Genomic DNA, 22,051 nt, shown 5'->3' with positions numbered 1-22,051 from the left:
GGAGGGAAAGACTGGAAGGGGAGGGAATAGCCCTTCTGTATGATCTGCAAGACCCATTTATCAGATGTGATGGACTGCCATTGAGGGAGATGAAATTGAATCCTCCCTCCAACTGGACAGACATGGTCTTGCAGAACCATACTAGGAAGGCTTGGGTGCTGCGGAAGAGGGGGGCTGTGTGGTGGCCAACCTCTGGCCAGACCCTCTGGGTCTGACGGTACCACGACCTCTTCCTCGCACGGGATGCTGTGAAGCCGAAGGATGGTTGCTAACTTGTGGCTGGGGTGGTACCACGCACATTCCAAAGCCTCAAAAGGGACGAAAGACAGACTACTGATGAGGCGGCACTGAAAGGCCCAAGGATCTGGCCGTAGCTCAAGAATCCTTGAACCTCTCAAGTACAGAGTCTGCCTTCTCACCAAAAAGGCGAGATCCATCAAAAGGCATGTCCATCAAACTCGACTGGGCATCCCCTGAAAAGCCAGTAGAACGTAGCCAGGCATGGTGACAGAGGGCCACTGTTGAAGAAATTGCCCTGCCCAGAGAGTCAGTCGTGTCCAAGCCACACCTGATAGTAAACTTGGCTGCATCTCTCCCATCCTTGACAGCCTGGGTGAGAGTGTCCTGTACGTCCATCCAGGACCTGGGGCAGCACCTGAGCCACTGTATCCCATAAAGTATGGGAAAAACGGCCCAATAGGCAAGAGGTGTTGACTGACCTCAATGCCAGGCTGGAGGAAGAAAACAACTTCTTTCCAAGTTGCTCCAGCCTCTTGGATTCCCTATCCAGAGGGGCGGAAGGTAAGGCACCACGGAAAGTGGAGGCTTGGACCACCAAGCTCTCCGGGTTGGGGTGTTGGGTGAGGAAATTAGGGTCGTTTGGAGCAGGTCTATGGCGACGGCCAATTGTCCTATTCACAAGAGCCCCTGTGCTGGGTTTGGACCATGTTCCCAGAAGAACATCTGTGAAGGCTTCATTGAAGGGTAACATCGGCTCCGATGTAGCAACCCCGGGCTGAAGCACCTCCGTCAGGCATGGCACTGTAGCCTGACCTCAGCTGCCCTACGCACCACCATAGCATAAGATGCACCCTCCTCTGTAGCCACAGCGGGAGGAGAGAGCATGCCAGCATCTGGAGAAGTATCCAGTCCACTGGCTTCTCCTAGATCCTCATACCAGTCCTGTTCAAGCTCCAATCCATACTCTAAAGGGTCCTCAGACCCCTCCCACTCCTCTCCTGTGCCTGGCTGTTCTGAATAAGCCTCAGGCACTGATCTGGGCCTAATCGGCGCCATCGAAGTAGGAATCGGCTTCGTACAACGTCGTTCAGGCTCTGGATCATCCGGAATGAGGGCGGGCTACCACCACCAGTGGGCGCCAGTGGTGGTGGGAGCGTCAACGTCAGGCCCGGTGCCGGAGGAGATCGACTGTGAGATACCGGTCCGGATCCAGTATCGGATCCCGGGGTCCCCAACAGCGCAGAGGCCAAAGCCGCCGACTCTGAATCTGATGGGGCCCCTGCTGACCCCGTGCGGCCCAAAGACCTACCTGAAGGTGCAGCCTGCTCAAAAACAAGGTGCATAGTCTCATAAAATTCTTTGATTTGGGCGGGGTTGCTCTGGTCCCCAAAAAAGGGGGAAGACGCGGAGTCGGTCCTGGCGACGGTTCCACGGAGCCGCGCTCGGAACGTCGACGGTCCCTGGATGCCTCGTCAGCCGATGGGCGTGGCGAAGCCTAAGTACGCTTGGACTTCTTCTTCTTCTTGTGCCTCTTACCTGAATGCCCCAAAGACCTTGAACGCGAGGAAAAAGGGGCTCCTAGAGCAGTGCTGCGACCTCCTCCTAGAGCGGGACCGTGACCTCCTCGGAGTTGCACTAACCGAAGACGGCTGCCGGGCCACTAGAAGCTTTAGAGATCTCTCTCTCAAGGCCTTCGGAGCCATAGCCCGACAGTCGGAACACGACTTCGAATCGTAGTCCTTTTCAAGGCACCAGAGACACACCTGGTGTGGATCCGTAACTGACATGGTGCGATAACATGCACCACACAGTTTAAATCCCGTCTTTCTCAAACACATCGCTCAGACAATCAAAAAGCTTCAACAAAACCGTCGTAAAAATGGTAGCTCTTTCCAGATCTGTGTTTAACCGCGCAGAAGGAAAAGAAATGACCTACACACGCCGGGGTGGTTCCTATATAGAAGGCAGTGACGTTACAGATGGCTCTAACGACGTTGACGACACCAAATGGAGCCGGACGACGCATGCGGATCCGAACGACGCCACCCAACGACGCGCGCAGGGTACTGCTCAGCAGAAAAATTCCAGATCCAAAGCTGACGCCAGGGAATTCTAAGGTAAGGAATCTGGAGCTAGAAGTCTCTATCAGATATTACCTGTCCCAGAGGGGAAGGAGAGTAAATTCAATGGAATGCCACAAATAACAGTTCTGGTCCAACCTACTGGTAGGAACTTCACTTTTAACATATGCAGTATCCTATTTGAGAAAGGATGACATACACTCAGGAGAAGATAACGCCTATGCCCGGTCGCCCAACATCTCAGCTGAGTCCTGTAACAGGTTTCTTAGTTAATTTAGGAATCCTATTTGTTATGCTACTTTATATTGGGTGTCATTTGAAAGCAAACTTTTTAAAACATGCTTTTAGAAAAACATCCACATTCAAGTTAGGTATCAGTGGCTCAACCACTAGAGGGAACTTGTTTTCCAATTATATTTGAAGAAGGGCACTATAGGCTTGGAGTGAAAACTTGCAGCACTGTGTCCCTGCTCTGTTTATTCTGCCCCCCATGCAGAAACCCTCTTCCTTTGTTGTGCACTTCTATAAGAATGGAAGAGTTATATTCAACCAAAATCGTTACTTTATTAGAAGGAAGCAGCCCTTGGTCAAGTCGCTTACCAGAGAGGCACCCTGAAACCTATTTTTCTACTTTTGTTTGGCTGATTGGACTTCCCTCTCAGCAAACACAAGGAGAGGAGCCCAGTCTCCTTTGCGTGAACTGGGTGTTTCTGGGGAGGATGATAGAGTGCTGCAGGAGAATGTGGTACTTTCTTTTATAGGCGATCATTCGGGTGAGAAGCAGCTGCTGATTCCACAGTGCTCCCTATTTTTGACATATTCTATTAGCGGAAAAGCAGCTACTGCTGCTTGATTAAGAAACTTTTGCCTTACAGAAATCTATAAAGCCCGCCACATGCAACAATGTCCATATATTCATAAACATGATTAGTGATTTTCTACTATTGCAATCTGGCTATTCCAGAGAGACAAAACTCAGCAAAATCTGGCCTGCATTTGAAAAGAATCATTTTGCGATCCCCGCATATAGGTGGCAATATTCTACATTCATCACTATCAGTGAGGTTCCTACGATGCACAACCCAGGAATTACACAATACTGACAACAGTAAAGGACAGGACTTTATTTAGGACAACTAATTTCTTTCGCTAATTTCTACTTTATACTATAACCTTAATGTTTCTGCAGCAGTTACTTTTTTGCACTCTTTGTTGTGCCTTCATTTTGGCAATTTAGCACTTTTTCTTGAATTCTTTTGCTCTTTGTGATTATCTAGCTACCGAGCGGGAGGCTCTTCCACTCACAATCACGCCACATTCAAACTTTGCATACAGCTGCTTAAGACTATCTCGCATTGTTGCTCAGTAAACCTCAAGGCTGACTACTTCCCCTTCCAATGCCGGAGGAATGACAGATTGTATCTGGCAGCTCAAAAGTCACCGTTCCAGCCATATCTGTTGGTGTCTGTTTTGGTCATGTGTGTGTGCTGGGAGGGAGGGTGAGTATTTGACATGTGATATTTCTAAATGCTAAGTAGATGCAAGTTCACTCAGGCTGGAAAGAAAAAAACGGTCTGATAAAATAGTCTCTTAACCACCAACTAAAGCTCCTTTATGAAACATAATATGACATCTTCCATGAACCTGCCAATGGTACACAGCCTCATCTGTTCTGTGGGGCACGAACCTGTTCTCCTCTGGTATGTGCAAAGCCATCATAATGAGTGGGTCGAGGCATTCCACCATCCAACCGTGCCGGTCGCCCATCCGCTCGGTTTCCACTTTCAAGAAGTCATTGGGCATCCGGCTCCAGACCACAGGCATTAACTGTTGTACATCTAGCCTGGGCGGACACTGCGGCACTGGGTTCCGCCTCTCGCTGCGGAACATCGCAGCTGAGATGGGCATAATGTTCTGAAAGATAGAGGGATGGAGTTTTAGCCATGAGGGATGAGCAACCAAGGCTGCACTGACATAGTGTGTTGAGTGAGCAAGACAAATAGGAGGTTTGGTATAACGGAATAATAGTCAGTATCTCTTCATAATGCCTATCAATCTAATTCAATGGCTAATTAATGACACAGACTACCAAAAAGCATCATACAGAAAAATAATGTAATAACTGCCATCCAATAGGAGTCAGTATCATGAAATTCAAGATAAGGCATGTTGAATGTGAAGATATGTCTATAAAATAAAATAGTATAAACCTTGTTGTAGTGTAAGTGCAGTAAAACAGGCTGCCCAGTACCACATGACAAAGTATTGGTGTCAGAGAACGAAGATGAAAGCATGATGAAGGTAGGGGTTTGGTACCATGAACCGGTGGGAGAAGGAGGGGGAGTCATTAGATTATATCTCTATTTTACCTTCATTTTCCCCAGCTCAAACTGGATCATGTTCTGACTGGAAGGCAGACAAAAGACAGCTGGAAAGAGCTTGGTGTTGGGCTCCACCTGGAACACAGATGAGAAACAGGTCAGTACACCTGGTAACGTCAGTGATAATGGGCAGAGAGAAAGAATAAAAGACACTACTCAAAGAGAGATTTAGGTTGTGTGGCATTGTTTTATGTTCATGTTTATTACAGCTCTACAAACTACAGATAAGGCGCTGTTAGAAGCTTGTTAGAACAGATGATTAAGCTGTACTGCGTTTCAGAATCAGGTGCAGAGGCTGTCGCGTGTCAGAGCTCAGTACCTATTGGCAGGACTGGTAATTGACACAGCAGGGCCTAATCAGGCCCTATTCTGTCCATCACACTGGAATGTGACACCAATCTTGCTATGCAGAGGGAAAGCAGACCAGAACCTAGAAGTAAAGAAGGTTGCATCTCATGACAGTGGAAGTGTGAAGTAGTTGAAGCTGGACTTGTCCAGTCCACTTAAATGGTAAATGTTAGACCTGTCAGCCTTAGAGTGGTCTCCCTTCAAACCTTCTGACTTACCCTTCCATATTTTTCTGATCTCGGTTTTGTTGGCCTTAGGACTCTGTTCAATTTATTACAGCTAACCAGTGCTAAAGTGCTTGTGCTCTCTCCTCTAAACATGGCAGAAATTACTTACACCCCACTGGCACATTTAATTTACTTATAAGTCCCAAGTAAAGTGGTACTACATATACACAGGACCTGTAAATTAAATGCTACTAGGGGACCTGCACTAGGTATTTTGCACACCCACTTAGGCCTGTCATTGCAGCCTGTGTGTACAGTTTTAGACTGCCATTTCGATGTGGCAAAATAAACCTTTTGCCAGTCCCAAACCTTGCTTTTTATTAATGTAAGACACCCCTAGTTTAGACCCTAACCAGCCCACAGGGCATGGTGCAATGTATTTAAAAAAGTATGGCATGTACTTTTAAGATGTAAATGTCCTGGTAGTGAAAAACTCTTAAATTTGTTTTTCACTATGGCAAGGCCCGTTTCTCTCATAGAATAACATGGGGGTTACTTTATTACATTTAATGACGTGTAACTTCCAAGTGGGAACTTGTTTAGAGTTCATGCTTGGTGGCTTTGGAATTATAATGAAAAATCATCCCTTATGGTCGTCCATTTTTTTAGTGCAATTTTGAAAATGCCACTTTTAGAAAGTTGGCATTTTCCTGCTCTAGCCAGTTAGGCCCTGCAGGCTGTCTCTGGGCCGCATCACTGGGTGAAGTTGGCAGCTGGTCTTTGGGTATTCCTCCCAGACAGCAACACACAATAGAGAGCTTAGGTGTGCCATAATAGGCCACCGCTGGCAGGACGGGAGGGTACAGTTGGGCACTGCCCTACTTACACCAGAGTAGGCTGTGTTCTGCCTTCACACAAAGAATTGCATACACCTTGTAGTCAGTCTGGAGAAAGGGCAGAGGGGCAGGAAACCTGTGCACCTCAAAGGGACACCTTTGGAAGCTTCTCCCACTACAAACGAGGCACCAGATATAAATATTGGACCTCAGAGACCAACTCTTCAGTATACTTCTGAACCTGTGGAAGACTCTGCCTGGAAGGACTGCCGTGCTGCTGAAAGGATTGCCACTCTGTTGGACTGCTGCCCTGCAGGATTGCTGGCTGCTGTGCTGACATGCTGTCTGTTGCTATCTTGCCTGGGTTGAGAAGGAGTGGGTCTGTTACTTTAACCCAGGACCACCTGAGTGACTCTAAAGGTTAGTCTCTTGTAACCAGCACCTAGACTCTGCAACTGTGAGTCCTACCCTGCCAGGTGGTGCCACCCTGGGCTTCGATCCTTGGAAGTGGCCCTGAACGTACTCTGAAGCCCTCTGTTGATCCCGTAGAACTGATGCATCACCTCTGCTGTTCAGAATAACCTGAACAGAACTGATACATTACTTCTGATGTGAGGATTATTCCAGCGCAAGACTTCTGCATCAACCTCGCAGCCTGTATCAGGACAGCCGCTCGCATCCCTGACACAGGCCCTCGCATCACAAATCTTTCATCGACAGCAACTTCGACGATGACACAGGACTTTACATTGGAAGCACTGCAGTATCTTTGGAGCCAGCTGGTGCACGATGCATCCTCGATGCAGGACTTTGCAGTGCAAGCGTCCCTAGTTGTCAGCCCACTCAACAATGATGCAGGACCTTGTATTCCAGCCTCACAGTTCCCCAGAACTGATGCATCACCCCGGCTGCAAACCCTTCCTCGAAATGGGACCTTTACAACCAGGATTTAAGGGTACTCTTGTTCAGGAGGCCTAACTGAGTCTTTGTAGCTGGCCTGTGCTCCATCACAATTGGCCAGAACCTGTGACCTTGCCGTGGTCCGGTGTGACCAGATACCCAGAGTTGGCGATTTGTGCTTTTTGCTGCCATTTTCACTTAAATCTTTAAAATTGCACATCTCTGGTTCTACTGACTGGATTTTTGTTGTTTTGGTCTTGTTTTATTTACTAACATTTACCCATTTTGTCCAATCTGAAGTGGGATCCCTTTTGTGGTACATTTCCCTTTATTGCTTTTTGAAGTGTTGCACAAGTATTTTACGCATCGCCTCTGAGTTATGCCTGACTGTTCTGTGCAAAGCTACCCAAGGGTTGAGCACAGGTTAATTTAGGGTTTGCATGTGGCGTCACCCTGACAAAGATTGTGGTTCCCGCTTGAGTAGGCTTTCACTCCCTTAATCAGCAGTTCCATTTTTTTACAGTCATTAAAGCACATGTGGTTGAGAAGCTACCTGGATGGGGCAGCACAACAACTTAAAACTCTCTCAAATGTAGCAGTGTAGACAGATGCAATATAAATGATAGACCAAGTGAAAATACATTTTCTGACAAGCACTTTCCACCAATGGCTTCTTACACCTTTACAAATGCAGCTACTACCACTTTCAAAATATTGGTGCCAACAGGTTAGAATGGTACAGTAACTGTACATGTAACAAATATAACTGCATAGCCATGTACTCCTTAAGGGTATAATTGTCACCACATGTCTGAGCCACCTTGCAAGACATTACTGGCAAAGCACAAACATAGTTTGTGATGTCTGCAACATCAGCATGGCAACACTTACATCGGTGCACTGCTACTGCAGATGTTTTGTTATGCTAAATGGCTCCCTCAGTCAATACAGTTCCCTGGGAAAATAGGTTGCACAGTGGGTTTGGGAGCACTGTGATGGGAAAGGATGAACGTCCTCAAAATAGACCCCCTTTCCTCCAGTTGCCCACCAGAAACTGAATTCGGTAGTAGTGCTGCCAACACCACTAGGCCATTTATAAATGCATATGGGAAAAACTTGAAACTGAAGAATAATCTCTGTATTGGTAATGGTGACTGCATTATTAGAAACATTAGTATTTATTTTTCTTTAAAAAAAACATTTAGTTGATTTTATTGCAAACCATAACAAAGACGATCAGCAGTGACAGACATTTACATAGTTGACATCTGATACAAATCAATGAGGTAGTATGCACAGACAGCAGGGTCTTTGTTGACATTTATAGAATCTGGAAGACATCAAAACAGATAATGTCTGTAGCTCACTTATTCACAATCCCCGCTCAGTATATTTCACCTGCTCTCGGCTTGAACTAATAACTCTTGCCACTCACCTCCCAACTTAAACATCAAGATAGTCAGGCTCTCGATAGAAAAGAAATAAGTCATGTTCATGGCAGAGTGTGCTCAATATCTAAATTTACTTATGGAACATCAGATGAGAAGGGACTAGAAATGTCCACTAGTTACACTTCCCGGTACTCAGGAAGGTCTGCATTTATCAATCACCTTGCATTGCTTGCAGTCAGAACTGTTTCAACATCATGTCCCACACCAAAGAAATTGGTTGTTTACGTAACCCCCTGTAATCTTCTCTGTGCAGTGTCATACTTTCTGCAGCCCCCCTCCCCGGCACACCTCCTAACTCCACTGCAAGACGGGGGGCAGGGGGAATGGCGATTTCCAACAACATGTTATCGGTCGCTTAGCCAGTAGTAATGCCAGGTCTACAAAACGCGCCTCAGTGCGGGCACTTTTCGATCTTGGGTATAGCCCCAGTATGCAATGTTCCACTGTATCCCAATATGAGTGATTCGTTAGTGACCTAAGTGAGTCACCAACTCCTTTCCAGTAGGGCAACAGGTGGTACATGCCCATATTATGTGTATCAAATCCGCATCCTCAATGCAGCATCGGGGACAAGAAGATGCCGTTGCATGTAAGAGCACATGGACCCTTGAGGGTGTCAGGTAAGCCCTATGAAAGATCATAAATTGAATTAAATTAAACGTGTGTTACAGGGTTTATGAGTGACCCTTAGCGCTCCCCTAATACCACCATGTGTGCGCCATATCTAAGGTATGGCGCACCATGGCGTTAGGGTAACTAGTGTCAAGCTTTTTGACACTAGTTCGGAGCTTTGCAGGATTAGCGTCAAAAATGTTGACGCTAATCCTGCGAAGTCTATTAAGGCCCATTGAAAACAATGCCATACCTCCTTTTAACGCCTGCTTTTAGCAGGTGTTAAAAGTGGTGAAATAAATGACGGAAATACATTTTTTGATTTCTTTGCGCCATTTTTTTGGGACCCCTAACGGGGGAACGCCTCCTTTGCAAACATTGTGCCTGGTGCAGACATAATGTAGCGTCCAGGATTACAAAGTGGCGCAATGCATGCATTGCACCACTTTGTGAATTTGGCTCAGCGATTTTGGTCTTGATGGGCCAAATTAGCATTAGAAAAATGACGCTAATTTGGCGCAAGGAGGCGTTAGGGGCTCTTACATCACAAAGGTGGTTTGTATTTGTTTTGGATTGAACGCATTATACCCAAACGCGTCAAAGATTTTTATGGTTAATCTGAGTTGGTGCATCTAAAGATCAGAATCAGAATCACAGTTGTCATCAGAGATATTCAAACTACACAGACAACGGCTATGAGAATCCATCACAGAAATGGCTCCATCACATTTGCTGCAATATTTAAATCCCGAAAGTCATATACTCTTTTTAGTAGAGACCTGTAATGGAAAATGAAAATTAAACTTACTTGCTAACAAATGTAGAAGATGGCAAACCTGTATCCTCTAGAAATGTTCAGTTTGCATGCTTGAGGTCATGTAAAAGTTGGTAGATGTAGGCATCTGCCTAAAAAGTGACAGATAAAAATTCCACCAACCTTGTGTTGCTCCCTGCCCAATATATAGGTGATGGAGCTGCAGGGTTGTTGCTGTTGCAGCTTTCCTCAGCTCCACTGGTAGACGTCCTTGACCTACTGGCCCATCCAGCACAGGACCACTGGGTTACGTTGGTGGGAACAATCACTGCATTTCCCCACACAGGGCCATCAAGCAACGCATGGAAGGCACAGTGGTTCGGGGCAGGAAAAACAATGAAAGCACTGCACATGCGCCAACACAACCTACTTGATTAGTTTCTTTGTGAAATATGAAAAAGAATGCTAAGCAAGGCCAAAAAAAACAAAGTGTTTGATAGGTATGTTTCCAGCACATGCGCCGATACATGGATCTTGCACTCCAGCAAACAGTATCCTATCAGTTCCGAAGGCCAAGGTCTCTTGCCTGGCAAAGCATAAATGAAACCCTTAGCTATGTAAACTACATATGCCACTTCTTCAAATTCTTTTGGGCCTAGAGCTATCACTTCAGCACCCTTACAATGCCAAGCATTATGCCATGATGCCTGCATCAATTAATGCTTTGCATTTCATATTAGAGCCAAACGCCCTACTGAAGCTGTGATATCTCTCCCACAATTGAAAGGAACTCAAAGAAGAAATAGTAGCAAGCATGTGCAATTGCACATGTGACTAACAGCTGTGTGGCAAATATCTGCAATATATATATAAAGATTTTTTACATTTTCTAACCGAATATTAATTGCAAAACTGAAAATTAAGAGATAGATTACTGCACTATTAATGAAACACCTCTGGAAAATACCGAAGCCACCACTTACCTGAAAGAACGTGTTGATCTCCTTCCCATTAACTGTGAAATTCATGAGGCCAGTTGCCAGGTCTACAAGGCAACCAATCACCAGGTCTTCATTGCTTATCCGGGCTTGCCCAGTGTTGTTACTAAACTCCCCTCCCCAGACCATGTAGCAATTGCTGCGTTTAATGCTGTGGGTAAAAAAGAGATAAACTGGTTAGGCTAAAGCCACTTGCAGAACTCGGCGGCATTCATCATAACATCAGAGGTTGCTAATGGTATTTATAACGTTAAGTGTTGCTTTTTATATAACTTTGCCAGAAAAGTTGAGTATTGTATAATAAGTGTAAAGTGACATGGGATATGTTTCAGAATAGGCCCTTGCTGATGCTATTTCATGGAAAGCTTCAGGATGTATGCAAATACACACAAATTATATATTAAACTTTTTTAGCAGTTTTATATTGCGCAAACTCGAGCTGAAGGTACTGGAGCGCTTTACATGAGTACCGATTAAATTACAGACAGCATGTGGAGATTAAGGGCCTCATTACGAGGCTTGAGGTCATGAGACCGCCAGCCTCACCGTGGTGGTCTTACTGCCACATTATGACCGGTAAGGACCGCCACATTACGAGTTGTGGAGCTTGGCAGATGCAAGCCTCCACAACACTGCCTGGCCCGCTAGTGCGGTCGCCCCACCGTGGCCCAGACGTGGGTCCCGTGCTTCCCATGCCACTGGATTCAAGCTAGCCTGGCTGATGAGGGGTGAAACCCCGAAACCGGTCCCAGGATGCTTGTTTCCAGTCCAGGGAAGACCTGGCTTAGCAGTTCGGGCTGGACTGTTCCCATGGGGAACAGGGTCAAGACTGATTTGCATATGGCTGGGTCCAAACTGGAATGGCATGGGCAGCAAAAAAACGATGGATTAAACCCAGATCTGTGACTGGGGGTGAATGTTTGACAATGTTCAGCATTCCGTCCATCACTTGTTGTTTTTGCATTTGTCGCCCTAAGTGGGAAGGGTATGCCCAGGCGTGGGTCCCGTGCTTCCCATGCCACTGGATTCAAGCTAGCCTGGCTGATGAGGGGTGAAACCCCGAAACCGGTCCCAGGATGCTTGTTTCCAGTCCAGGGAAGACCTGGCTTAGCAGTTCGGGCTGGACTGTTCCCATGGGGAACAGAGTCAAGACTGATTTGCATATGGCTGGGTCCAAACTGGAATGGCATGGGCAGCAAAAAAACGATGGATTAAACCCAGATCTGTGACTGGGGGTGAATGTTTGACAATGTTCAGCATTCCGTCCATCACTTGTTGTTTTTGCATTTGTCGCCCTAAGTGGTAAGGGTATGCCCAGACGTGGGTCCTGTGCTTCCCATGCCACTGGATTCAAGCTAGCCTGGCTGATGAGGGGTGAAACCCCGAAACCGGTCCCAGGATGCTTGTTTCCAGTCCAGGGAAGACCTGGCTTAGCAGTTCGGGCTGGACTGTTCCCATGGGGAACAGGGTCAAGACTGATTTGCATATGGCTGGGTCCAAACTGGAATGGCATGGGCAGCAAAAAAACGATGGATTAAACCCAGATCTGTGACTGGGGGTGAATGTTTGACAATGTTCAGCATTCCGTCCATCACTTGTTGTTTTTGCATTTGGGGAGCACCTCCAAGCCAGCAGCAGGCCTCAGCCTGCAGTCTGGATTACGAGGCTGCAAACCGGCAGGCTTTCCATGGTGGTCACCCCACCACAAAAACCCTGGCTGTCACACACCTGACGACAGGAATCTCCCTTCCTGTTGCCTGCACACATGTCTCCACACCTGCACACATCCCCCTGCCCATCCACACACTCACAAACACCCCCCCCAAATTTTCACGCATTCACATACACACCCATTCAGCATATGCATACACTCAGACACCCCCACTCACTCACATTCAACAACACAGACACCGCTATACACGTGCACATACACGCGCACACACATTCACTCGCATTCATGCATGCATTCACCACCCCCCCCCGCAGACACACACCCAAACACACAGGCACCCCACCCCCCCTTTGGGACACCTACTTACCTTCTCCATCGAGGAGGATGTCCAGGAGGGGATGGGTTCTGGCAGTCTTGCATCGCCGGCACCATCACGCCAGCAGGACAGCGCCAAGCCTTATTATGGCTTGTAATACGGCAGACGGAGTCCTGATGGCGTGGCGATGCTGGTGATGCAGCCACCTCTGCACCATGGACCATCATCACGAATGCTGGCGACTTTCCACCACAAAGATGGCGGACACCTGCCAGGACTAGTAGTATGGTGGCGGTTTTGGCTTTGGCGGTCAGAGAAATTGACCGTCAAAGACCAAATGAGGTCCCAAGTGATTTGCCCAGAATCACAGGATATTGATATTGCACTGAGAATCGAACCTGGCTCGCCAGTTCCAAACTCGGCAGCTCGGACCGTTGCGCCACATCCCCTTCAAAATTACTTTATTGTTTTTGTAAAGCACTTCTAAAACAATGAAATCTTCGTAGTGTTGGATAAGCAATAGGTGGGGGAGCAGAAACATGTAGAAGTGGTAAAGTCATTCAGGTCCAGAGGCTTTCTGGGTCTTAAGAAGGAAAGAGCCTTCATAGTGCTGAGACTTAATCCCACACCATTTGTACCTCAATAGGCAACACTGTGAAAAGTATTGGAAATCCACCACAACATCCATTGAGCTTGACGAATCTTCATGATACTTTCCCAAAACATTTGCCAGTTCTGTCAGCTACTGAGTTTCGAGGTGATCTGTCCGGGGGGGCTGAGAAAAAAGGGGGTCCCAAAACACGATTTCCCCATTAATTTTTCCACAGGACATGTTAACAGTGACAGCGCAAAAACTACTGTATGGAATTACACCATATTTGGCAGGAAGGTAGGTCCTGGCCCAGAAAGAATGTTTTTTTTTGTTTTGGTGTAATTCCATTCATTCAGAATTTAAGGGGAAAACAAATTTGTATATCTAGGGACGCAAAGGATTTGTGACCGCTAACGATATCGTGCTGAGATCTGATTGGCTGATAACACTTCAACAACAGAAGCTGTTGAAGTGTTGTCAGCCATTTTGGGACTCAGCTTAAATTGAGTCCCAAAAAAAACCCAAAAGGGGCCAGGGTACGAACACCCTGATCCCTTAGCTCTGGTGGTCCCCAGGGCTAAAAAGCACTTTTTTGACCACAGACGCAGTGGATCAGCGAATCCGCTAGTAAATTTTGAAAAACGATGTGTAGTCTCCCAACCTTCAATAGTTTAATGCCCCCGGTGGGCCAAATCCTGGTGGCTTTAAAAAAAAAAAAGCTCCTGGCCCCCTCCTGATGCCCCAGGGACCACCTCCTTCCCAGGGCTTTATTATAATATACGGGGGCATCTTCACCCCCCCCCCCACTGCCCTGGGGACCACCCTCTCCTGGGACAAATGTTTAAAAAAATAAAGGTGGTCCCTATGGGGCCCCCTCACCCTGGGGACACAACTGCCCTCAGGGCTAAGTGCTCTTTGGAGGGTAGCTGCGCGGCCCCCCTCGTGGAGCCACAGATGGCGATGGGGACCGGCACCCACCCGGAACGGCTCCTGCTATGTCCCGAGGGTGCCCACCCACAGGACATAACTGTTTGCTGTGGCTTGGCTGCAGCTAAGCCACACCAAACACTTCGGGTTTTGACAGCAGAACCTTTAAAGCAGGTCCCGCTGTCAAAATCCGAAGTTTCATCTCTGTCCCCTGCACGCGTGCAGACGACAGAGAAGAAATGCTTCAGCAAGCATGGAGCTGCAGTGAAAGCAGCTCTGTGCTTGCTGAAGCATTGGCACTGTGGGGGAAGCCTCATTTGCACTGCAGGGGAAGCCTTAAGGCAGTGCCAGATAGCCCATAAGGGCTTTTTAATAAAAAAATAAAATAAAAAAGTAGAGACCATGGGGGAGCCCTTGAGGGCCCCCTCGGGATCCCACATAGTCTGCAAAGGGCTTTTGATTATTTATTTTTTCTTTTTTTACATATATTGAAATTGATAAAAAATATATGGGGACCACGGGGGAGCCCTTAAGAGCTCCCTAGTGGTCCCTGAAAGCCCATAAAGGGATAAAAAAAAAAAAATCCTATACCTCAGTGTGAAGGTCACAGACCTTCACACTGAGCTATGGGGGTTCGAGTCCAGCTGGACTGATTGCCATTTTTTAAAATATAAAAAATTATACTTTTTTAAAAATATTAAACTTTTTTTGTTGTTAAATCCAAAAACAAAAATATCGCATTCTAAGTATATGAGATATGAAAGCCTAAAAAAACTCTTTCTCTCTCACTTTCTTTCTTTCTTTCTGTCTCTTTCAATCAATTTCTCCCACTCACACACCCACTTAGACACTCATGCACCCAGTCACAGACCCACTCAGACACTCGGGCACCCACTGACAGACCCACTGACACTCTCATGCAGCCACTCACAGACCTGGGCACACAAAGCACCCACTAAAACACAGATGTACGCGTTCTCACATCCAGACAATCTGACAGCCAGACTCACCCCCAAATACACACTCTCACACCTATTCTCACACCCAGAGAAGCTGCGGCTAACTCCCGCCACGCACGGTGAAAGGGCTGTGCACAGCGTGGGTTTGGGTGGTTGGGGTTGTTGGCCGCAGGGTCTGGCTACATGCAAGGTCTTGCGGGCAACCTCTGCTGTGCATGGGGGAAAGACGTGCACAGTTGGGCGCTTATACGGGGTTGGCCTCGGGCTGGGCTGGGCCGGGCCGGGCCGGAGGGAAGGCCCTGTGGCCAACCGCTGCCGTGCCACAGCCAAAGGCCATGAGTGGCGGTGGTTGGATTAATGTATAGTAATTAAAATTACTATATGTTAAAAAAATATATAAATTCACTGAAAAAACACAGGTTACAGGGAAGTTATAGTTACAAAATAGAATTTAATAAAACATAGAAATGTACTTAAAAAAACAAAGGTTACAGGGAAGTTCTAGTTAGGCTCACATTTTAAATGTACAAAACCATAGAAATTCACCAGTTATAGTTAGAGTTACCGCAAGTAACTATAAATCGTGCCCTAAGGTAACTATAACTTGCACCCTCGCCATCCTCTGCAAATTACTTCACAAATTACGGCAATCATGCCATCTTTCATAGCATCAGTGATAATATCAATGTAATAGTTGCAGTAAATACTGTGCATGGCGGGGGCACAAGTTATAGTTACCTTAAGGCACGAGTTATAGCTACTTGAGGTAACTCTAACTATAACTGGTGAATTTCTATGGTTTTGTACATTTAAAATGTGAGCCTAACTATAACTTCCCTGCAACCTTTGGTTTTTTAAGTGAATATAAATATATATATATATATTGTGAACAAGACTCCTTGTGTGTATGTGTGTGTGTGTGTGTGTGTATATAAAGATCCCGGGTAAAATTAAACAGACACCTCACCATATCCAACAGAAAGCACCAGTATCCGACTATTTATTAGAGAATACATATATTAGAAAGGTGTAACACTCCAAACAACCCCCCACCCCTGAAGCTATGGCCCTGCCTCCATCGATATAAAAGTGAGCTTAAAGTCGAACTGTAACAATTCACATCTGTATCTTTTGCCTGTTTGCAAATTAAAACAGATCATATGGACAGCAGTTAGCTGGCATAGCGCTCCTTTAATAGCATAGAAAGTATACAAAAACTATAATAGCGCAAATGGGGTTTGCTAGTGAGTTGTGAGAAATTTGGGTTTGATGGCTTCCCTTCTGTAAAAAAGTGACACAAAATACTGGCAGGAGACTGGGTCAAGCACAATATGTCTCTCAGTGAAATGTTTTTTCAAGAAACCTAGAGCCCTATGAGCCCAAAGATACAGGTGTGTTCAAGTAAAATTTAAGAATTTAGCAAATTTCACAAAAATATTTAAAATGTCGATGTGGCCTGGGAAAAATGTGGGTGAAGGAAGCCTATGACAGCTCTTAGCTGTACCTCTGCCTTTATCTCACTGCCAACATGACAGCGAGACTGCTGCAGGCTGTCATGCTTCTCCATCACCCTCATTTTACTTTTATTAGCTTACAATTTGCTTTTTCCCCTGTTTTTTGTGTGCCTTCTCCTTGCTTTTCCCTTGCCACTACTGCATGCCGCCCATTCTTTCCTGTATCCCGCCAAGCCCCGCCCACAGCTGCCCAGAACCTCCATGGAGGCCACATCTTTACCCCATCAAGCAGGTCCCAGACCGAGTTCTCCTTGTGTTGCTGCATCGCTCTTGCTCATGCATTCTTCTTGCCTTTTCGTTCGTTTTTTCAGTGCGTCCCTTTGTCTTTTCCTTGTTGTCACTGCTTTCTCCCTGCTTTCCCCCAGTGTTTGTGTGCCTTCTGACTGCTTTTCCCTTGTTTTCATTCCTTTCGCCTTGCTTTTTCCTCCGTTTTTGGTGTGCCTTCTCCTTGCTTTTCCCCCGTTTTTGGTGTACCTTCTTGCTTTTCTCTCATTTTCACTACTTTATCCTTGCTTTTTCCCCTAATTTTTTGTGTGCATTCTCCTTGCTTTCCCCTCATTTTCACTGCTTTCTCCTTGCTTTTCCCCCTGTTTTTATGTGCCTTTTTCCTTGCTTTTTTCCTCATTTTCACTGTCATTAGCTTTTCCCTTGCCTCTCCTGCACGCCGTCCATTATTTCCTGCCTCACGCCTAGCCCCGCCCACAACCTCCCAGCACCCCTCTCTCCTCCCAGCACCACTCTCTCCTTCAAAACATAGGTGTTTTTTTAGCATTTTGAACCATTATTTGTTACAAAACAGAACCACACACATTGGCAGCTTGATGATTTTCACAAAGCTGCCAGAGGTTTCTCAAAAGCAACTTCCTGGAGTGGGTTGAAGCATATGGTCCACACTGGAAAAGTCCTACCTTTTTTGTGCATGTATGAAAACAGAGTATCACATTCTACATTTGAGCTTAATTCTGTGCTCTTAAAAACTCATTCTGCTTAATAGAGATTTACCTGTTGAATATGTTCCCCTTGTCATCTCCCATGGTGATAGTCGCTGTGCGGACTTTACTGAGCTCGAAGTTCAGATCAAAGAGATGGTAATCTGGGGTCACCCAGCCAACCCAGACCCCACTGGGCTCCTGGCCGGCAAAGATACGGACAGAATAGAAATACTGTAAAGATAAGAGAGTGAGATGGTTAGATCAGACTGTGAGCACCACGCTGATCATAGATGACATCAATCACGTCCAGGGTCGGGCTGGCCTGTAGGGCAATCTCGTCGGACAGATCAGAGTGTGGGCTGTTATTTTGGCTTTTTGTGGACCTATTTTGTGGTATGTTTTTACTGTTGATTTCCCTGATATTAAAACAAATACTAACTGCACAAGCTCAAATGCATGCAATCTTCCATACGTAGCAAAACACCTGTAGAGCATATCTTTACACGTTCAAAACTGCTCTAATTTGCAAACATGTGCCTCTTTTTTTAGCTATCTAATTCCCTAATAGGGGCCACTTTTAGTTTGGTTCACAGGCCTATTTTCTGTCCCAATCTGGCCCTGGTCCCGTGCATTAATGTGGTAACCCAATAATTAAAGAAATAAAAGTAGGAGAAGTGAGTGAAGCAGAGCCACAGTGAAATTGTGAAGAGCAGAATGTAAGTAATGAATAGGCAGAGAGAGGAAAGGATTAGTAAGACATGAGGAGGGAACAAGGTATGGAGGAAAAAAGGTTACAGCTGGAAGGTAGTTGCAGGGGAAAGGCATTGAAAGCACAAACAAGGGAGTAAAAGGTGAAATAATTAAAAAGGAAGAATGGATCAATGAATGGTCCAGGTGAATTGTGTAATCCTATTTGTGAAAATTAAACTATGAAAATGTCATATTAGAAATGTATCCTAAAACTAGTGATTTCATTTTCTTTAGCTTACTTGCCCACAAGAACATTCTATACACAACCCTGTACTGGATCAGATAGTTTGCTCCAAAATGCCCTCAAATTTGGCCTTAAGCAAAAACGCAAGGTGACCCAGAATCTTCCTGACATTTGCACTGGCCTTCCTTTCCTGTTGCTCACCGTGGTGGTGTTCATGATGATCTCTGGGTCATCTCGGTCATCAGGAACCACGTCCCTGATCAGGCGAGGCATTGCAGGCACCACAGGGGGCGGTGTTATAAACGTGGCCTTCTTGGCAGCTTTGAACAGGAATCTAGGAAATTAGCAAACTTAGTCAGGAAGACGCAAAATCATAGTGGTACCTCCTCATCGCTGAGAGGTAGACTTAAAATTTGTATCTCAATTTTTATACTGTTCCGATGGTACCCATTCCCTCCTCCTACATATAACACAACCTCAAATTAAAAGTACAGGGTAGCAATCACTCAAACTGAAATATTACACACAATGTTAACTGTGTTTGCTCTCTTAGAACCTACTGTGTGGAGGTGGCGCCCATTGTCCATTTAGCCCTGTGTCAAAATAACGAAAGCATAATAAAGGAAAAAAACATGCATGCTGGTTAGCAGTTGAAAGAGGGTTCCGATTTTAAGTACTCTTTCAAGGCGTAAATTTTCTGAACAACAATACAATTTTAGGAAATGACTCTTCATCAGGAGATAAAGGAATGTTAGAAGAATAAAATTAACATTAGATGGCTTCTATGGAAGTAGGCAGTGGGCACCCATCATCTTGCCCTAGCAAAAAAAACCAATGACTTGGAAAGAGTGTAATGATTTAGGTAAACGGTGGGTTGGGTGCAGGCGTAGTCATCACTCCATTGGGAGATAAAGGAATCTGCAAATTTGATACGCCCTGGGTTACCAAATTTGTGGTAGTCTTATAGTACAAGTTACTTACCTTCAGTCACAATATATCTGGTAGAGACATATACTAGTTGCAGATTCCTTTCCTTTGAATTTCCCCAGGCGTCAGTATGGATCCCAAGATTTTTCTCCTAGCAGTACCTCTGCGCACCGTCAGATGGCGTCAGTCGACTCCGCGGGTGTCGCTGGTGTTGTGTTCCGGGTGATGAAGATGCGATTGTATATAGGCACCATCCTGGTGTGCTGACGTCAGTTTCTTTTCACGACTTTCCACACCAGTAGCCCGAAGCCATGAAGAACACTGAGAAGGGTGCGCCAAAACTAGGGCCCTTAAAGGGAAGTTCCTGTCCCTAGAAATCAGTTCGCAGTGCGGGGAGGATGGGCGGGTCGGTAAGGAATCTGCAACTAGAATATGTCTCTACCAGATATATCGTTACCGAAGGTAAGTAACTTGTGCATCTAATAGAGACTTCTAGTTCCAGATTCTTTACCTTTGAATAGATACCTGAGCAATACCACCCCCGGTAGAGGGCTGAGAACCAAGATCACACCAAGAAGTCCTGCAGGACCAAACAGCCAAAATAGCCGTCCCTGCGTACCTGACTGTCAAGGCAGTAGTGCTTGGTAAAAGTGTGCAGAGATGCCCACGTCGCTGCCTGACAGATGTCCAGGACGAGAACGCCCCGTGCTAGTGCTCTGGTAGCATAAAAGCACCCATCGTGAAATGGTCCTCTTCTGCACCGCCTTCCCCTTCTTTGCACCCACAGATCCCACAAAGAGTTGATCGTCCACCCGGAAGTCTTTGGTATGATCAAGGTAGCACACCAATGCTCTTTTTGGGTCCAGACAGTGGTCTCTCCTCTTCGTGTGAGGGATGTGGGGGTGCATAAAAGGAAGGCAAGGTGATGGTCTGTCCGACACGGAAGGGTGTCACTACTTTAGGTAGCAAAGAAGCCCTTGTACGAAGTACCACTTTGTCAGGATGTACTGCCAGGAAAGGTGGCTTAGATGAAAGAGCCTGGAGCTCACTTACTCTGCAAGCAGAGGTGATGGCAACTAAAAAAACAGTTTTGATGGTTAAGCGCCGTAAAGGGCAGTTGTGAAGCGGCTCGAACGGGGCACACATAAGGTATGTTAATACTAGGTTTAGATCCCATTGGGGCATGATGAATGGGATAGGAGGAAAAAGATGAGTGAGGCCTTTAAGAAACATCCCAACAAAATGAGAGATTTAAATAAAGAAGGATGATCTGGTAACTTCAAGAAAGCAGAGATAGGAGAAAGATATCCCTTAAGGGTGGAGCCTTGCTGGGCAAGGGAAAGAATAACGAGGAAGACCTGAGAAAGAGGAGCAGATAGAGGATCGACAGATTTGTCTATGCACCATGCCACAAATTTCTTCCAACAACAGACATATACGGTTTTGGTTGAGGGACGCCTGGCTGCCAAGATAACCTTACAGACTTCAGATGGCAGATCAAAAGACGTCAACTGTCGCCGCTCAATCTCCACGCAAGGAGGCGGAGGGTGAACAGGTTCGGATGGATGACCCTCCCCTGCTGCTGTGACAGAAGATCCTCCTGAAAAGGCAGTATGATCGGAGGAGCTATGGCCATGCTCAACAGCTTGGGATACCAGACTTCGTGCCCAGTCCGGAGCCAGCAGAATTACTTGGGCCCGGTCTTGCCGGATCTTCTTCTGAACTCTGGGCAGAAGTGGTATGGACTGAAAGGCGTACAGGAGGCCTGAATTCCACTTGTGACAAAAAGCATTGCCGAGCGAGTGCCGCCTTGGAAACTCTAATGCGCAAAACAGCTTACATTGCACATTCTCTACGGAGGTGAACAAGTCTAACCAAGGTTCTCCCCAATGAAGAAAGATACCTTGCACCACATCCGGATGGAGACGCCATTTGTGATTGACCACGCATCTTCGGCTGAGTTCATCTGCACTGGCATTCAAGGAGCCCGCCAGGTGTTGAACCACCAAGGAAATGCCCTGATGTTCCAGCCAAGTCCAAAGACGAAGAGCCTCTTGACAAAGGGTTCACGACGCCACTACGCCTTGTTTGTTGCAGTACCACAAGGCGGTGGTGTTGTCTGTGAACACCTGCACTGATTTCCCTTTGAGAGAGGGAAGGAATGCCTTTAATGCTAGTCGAATTGCTCGGAGCTCCAGAATATTGATGTGGAGCCCGGTTTCCGCCAGAGACCAGAGGCCTCTGATCTCCACCTCTCCCATGTGGCCGCCCCATCCTAGGAGTGACGCATCTGTCACTACTGTAAGACCTGGTTTGCGAATGGAGAGGGATCTGCCTTTGACCCAATCCTGATTCGTTAACCACGACTACAGGTCTCACGCAGATCCTTCCAAGATCTGGACCTTGTCAGAGAGATTCCCCTGATGCTGTTCCCACTGGAACTTCAGGTCCCACTGCAGAGCCCGCATATGCCATCTGGCCTTTTGAACTAGCAGGTTGCAGGAGGCCAT

At 46.4% G+C, this 22,051-nt stretch overlaps 1 protein-coding gene across 8 annotated transcripts in view; it reads right to left on the bottom strand.

The window, feature by feature from the left end:
* The window catches only part of RYR1 (ryanodine receptor 1), a 1,068,376-nt gene that overhangs the window by 744,067 nt on the left and 302,258 nt on the right, over nucleotides 1–22,051 (bottom strand). For all 8 annotated transcript variants that reach the window (XM_069206982.1, XM_069206985.1, XM_069206986.1 and 5 more), the window contains exons 30-34: nucleotides 18,816–18,948; nucleotides 17,751–17,911; nucleotides 10,754–10,919; nucleotides 4,691–4,777; nucleotides 4,009–4,235 (exon numbers count right to left, since the gene is read on the bottom strand). In XM_069206982.1, coding sequence (XP_069063083.1) covers nucleotides 4,009–4,235; nucleotides 4,691–4,777; nucleotides 10,754–10,919; nucleotides 17,751–17,911; nucleotides 18,816–18,948 — 774 coding nt within the window. The remainder of the gene's footprint in view (nucleotides 1–4,008; nucleotides 4,236–4,690; nucleotides 4,778–10,753; nucleotides 10,920–17,750; nucleotides 17,912–18,815; nucleotides 18,949–22,051) is intronic.

This window comes from Pleurodeles waltl, chromosome 9 (genome assembly GCF_031143425.1).
Source record: "Pleurodeles waltl isolate 20211129_DDA chromosome 9, aPleWal1.hap1.20221129, whole genome shotgun sequence".
Taxonomy (NCBI): domain Eukaryota; kingdom Metazoa; phylum Chordata; class Amphibia; order Caudata; family Salamandridae; genus Pleurodeles; species Pleurodeles waltl.
This window is presented reverse-complemented; position numbering and strand designations above follow the sequence as displayed.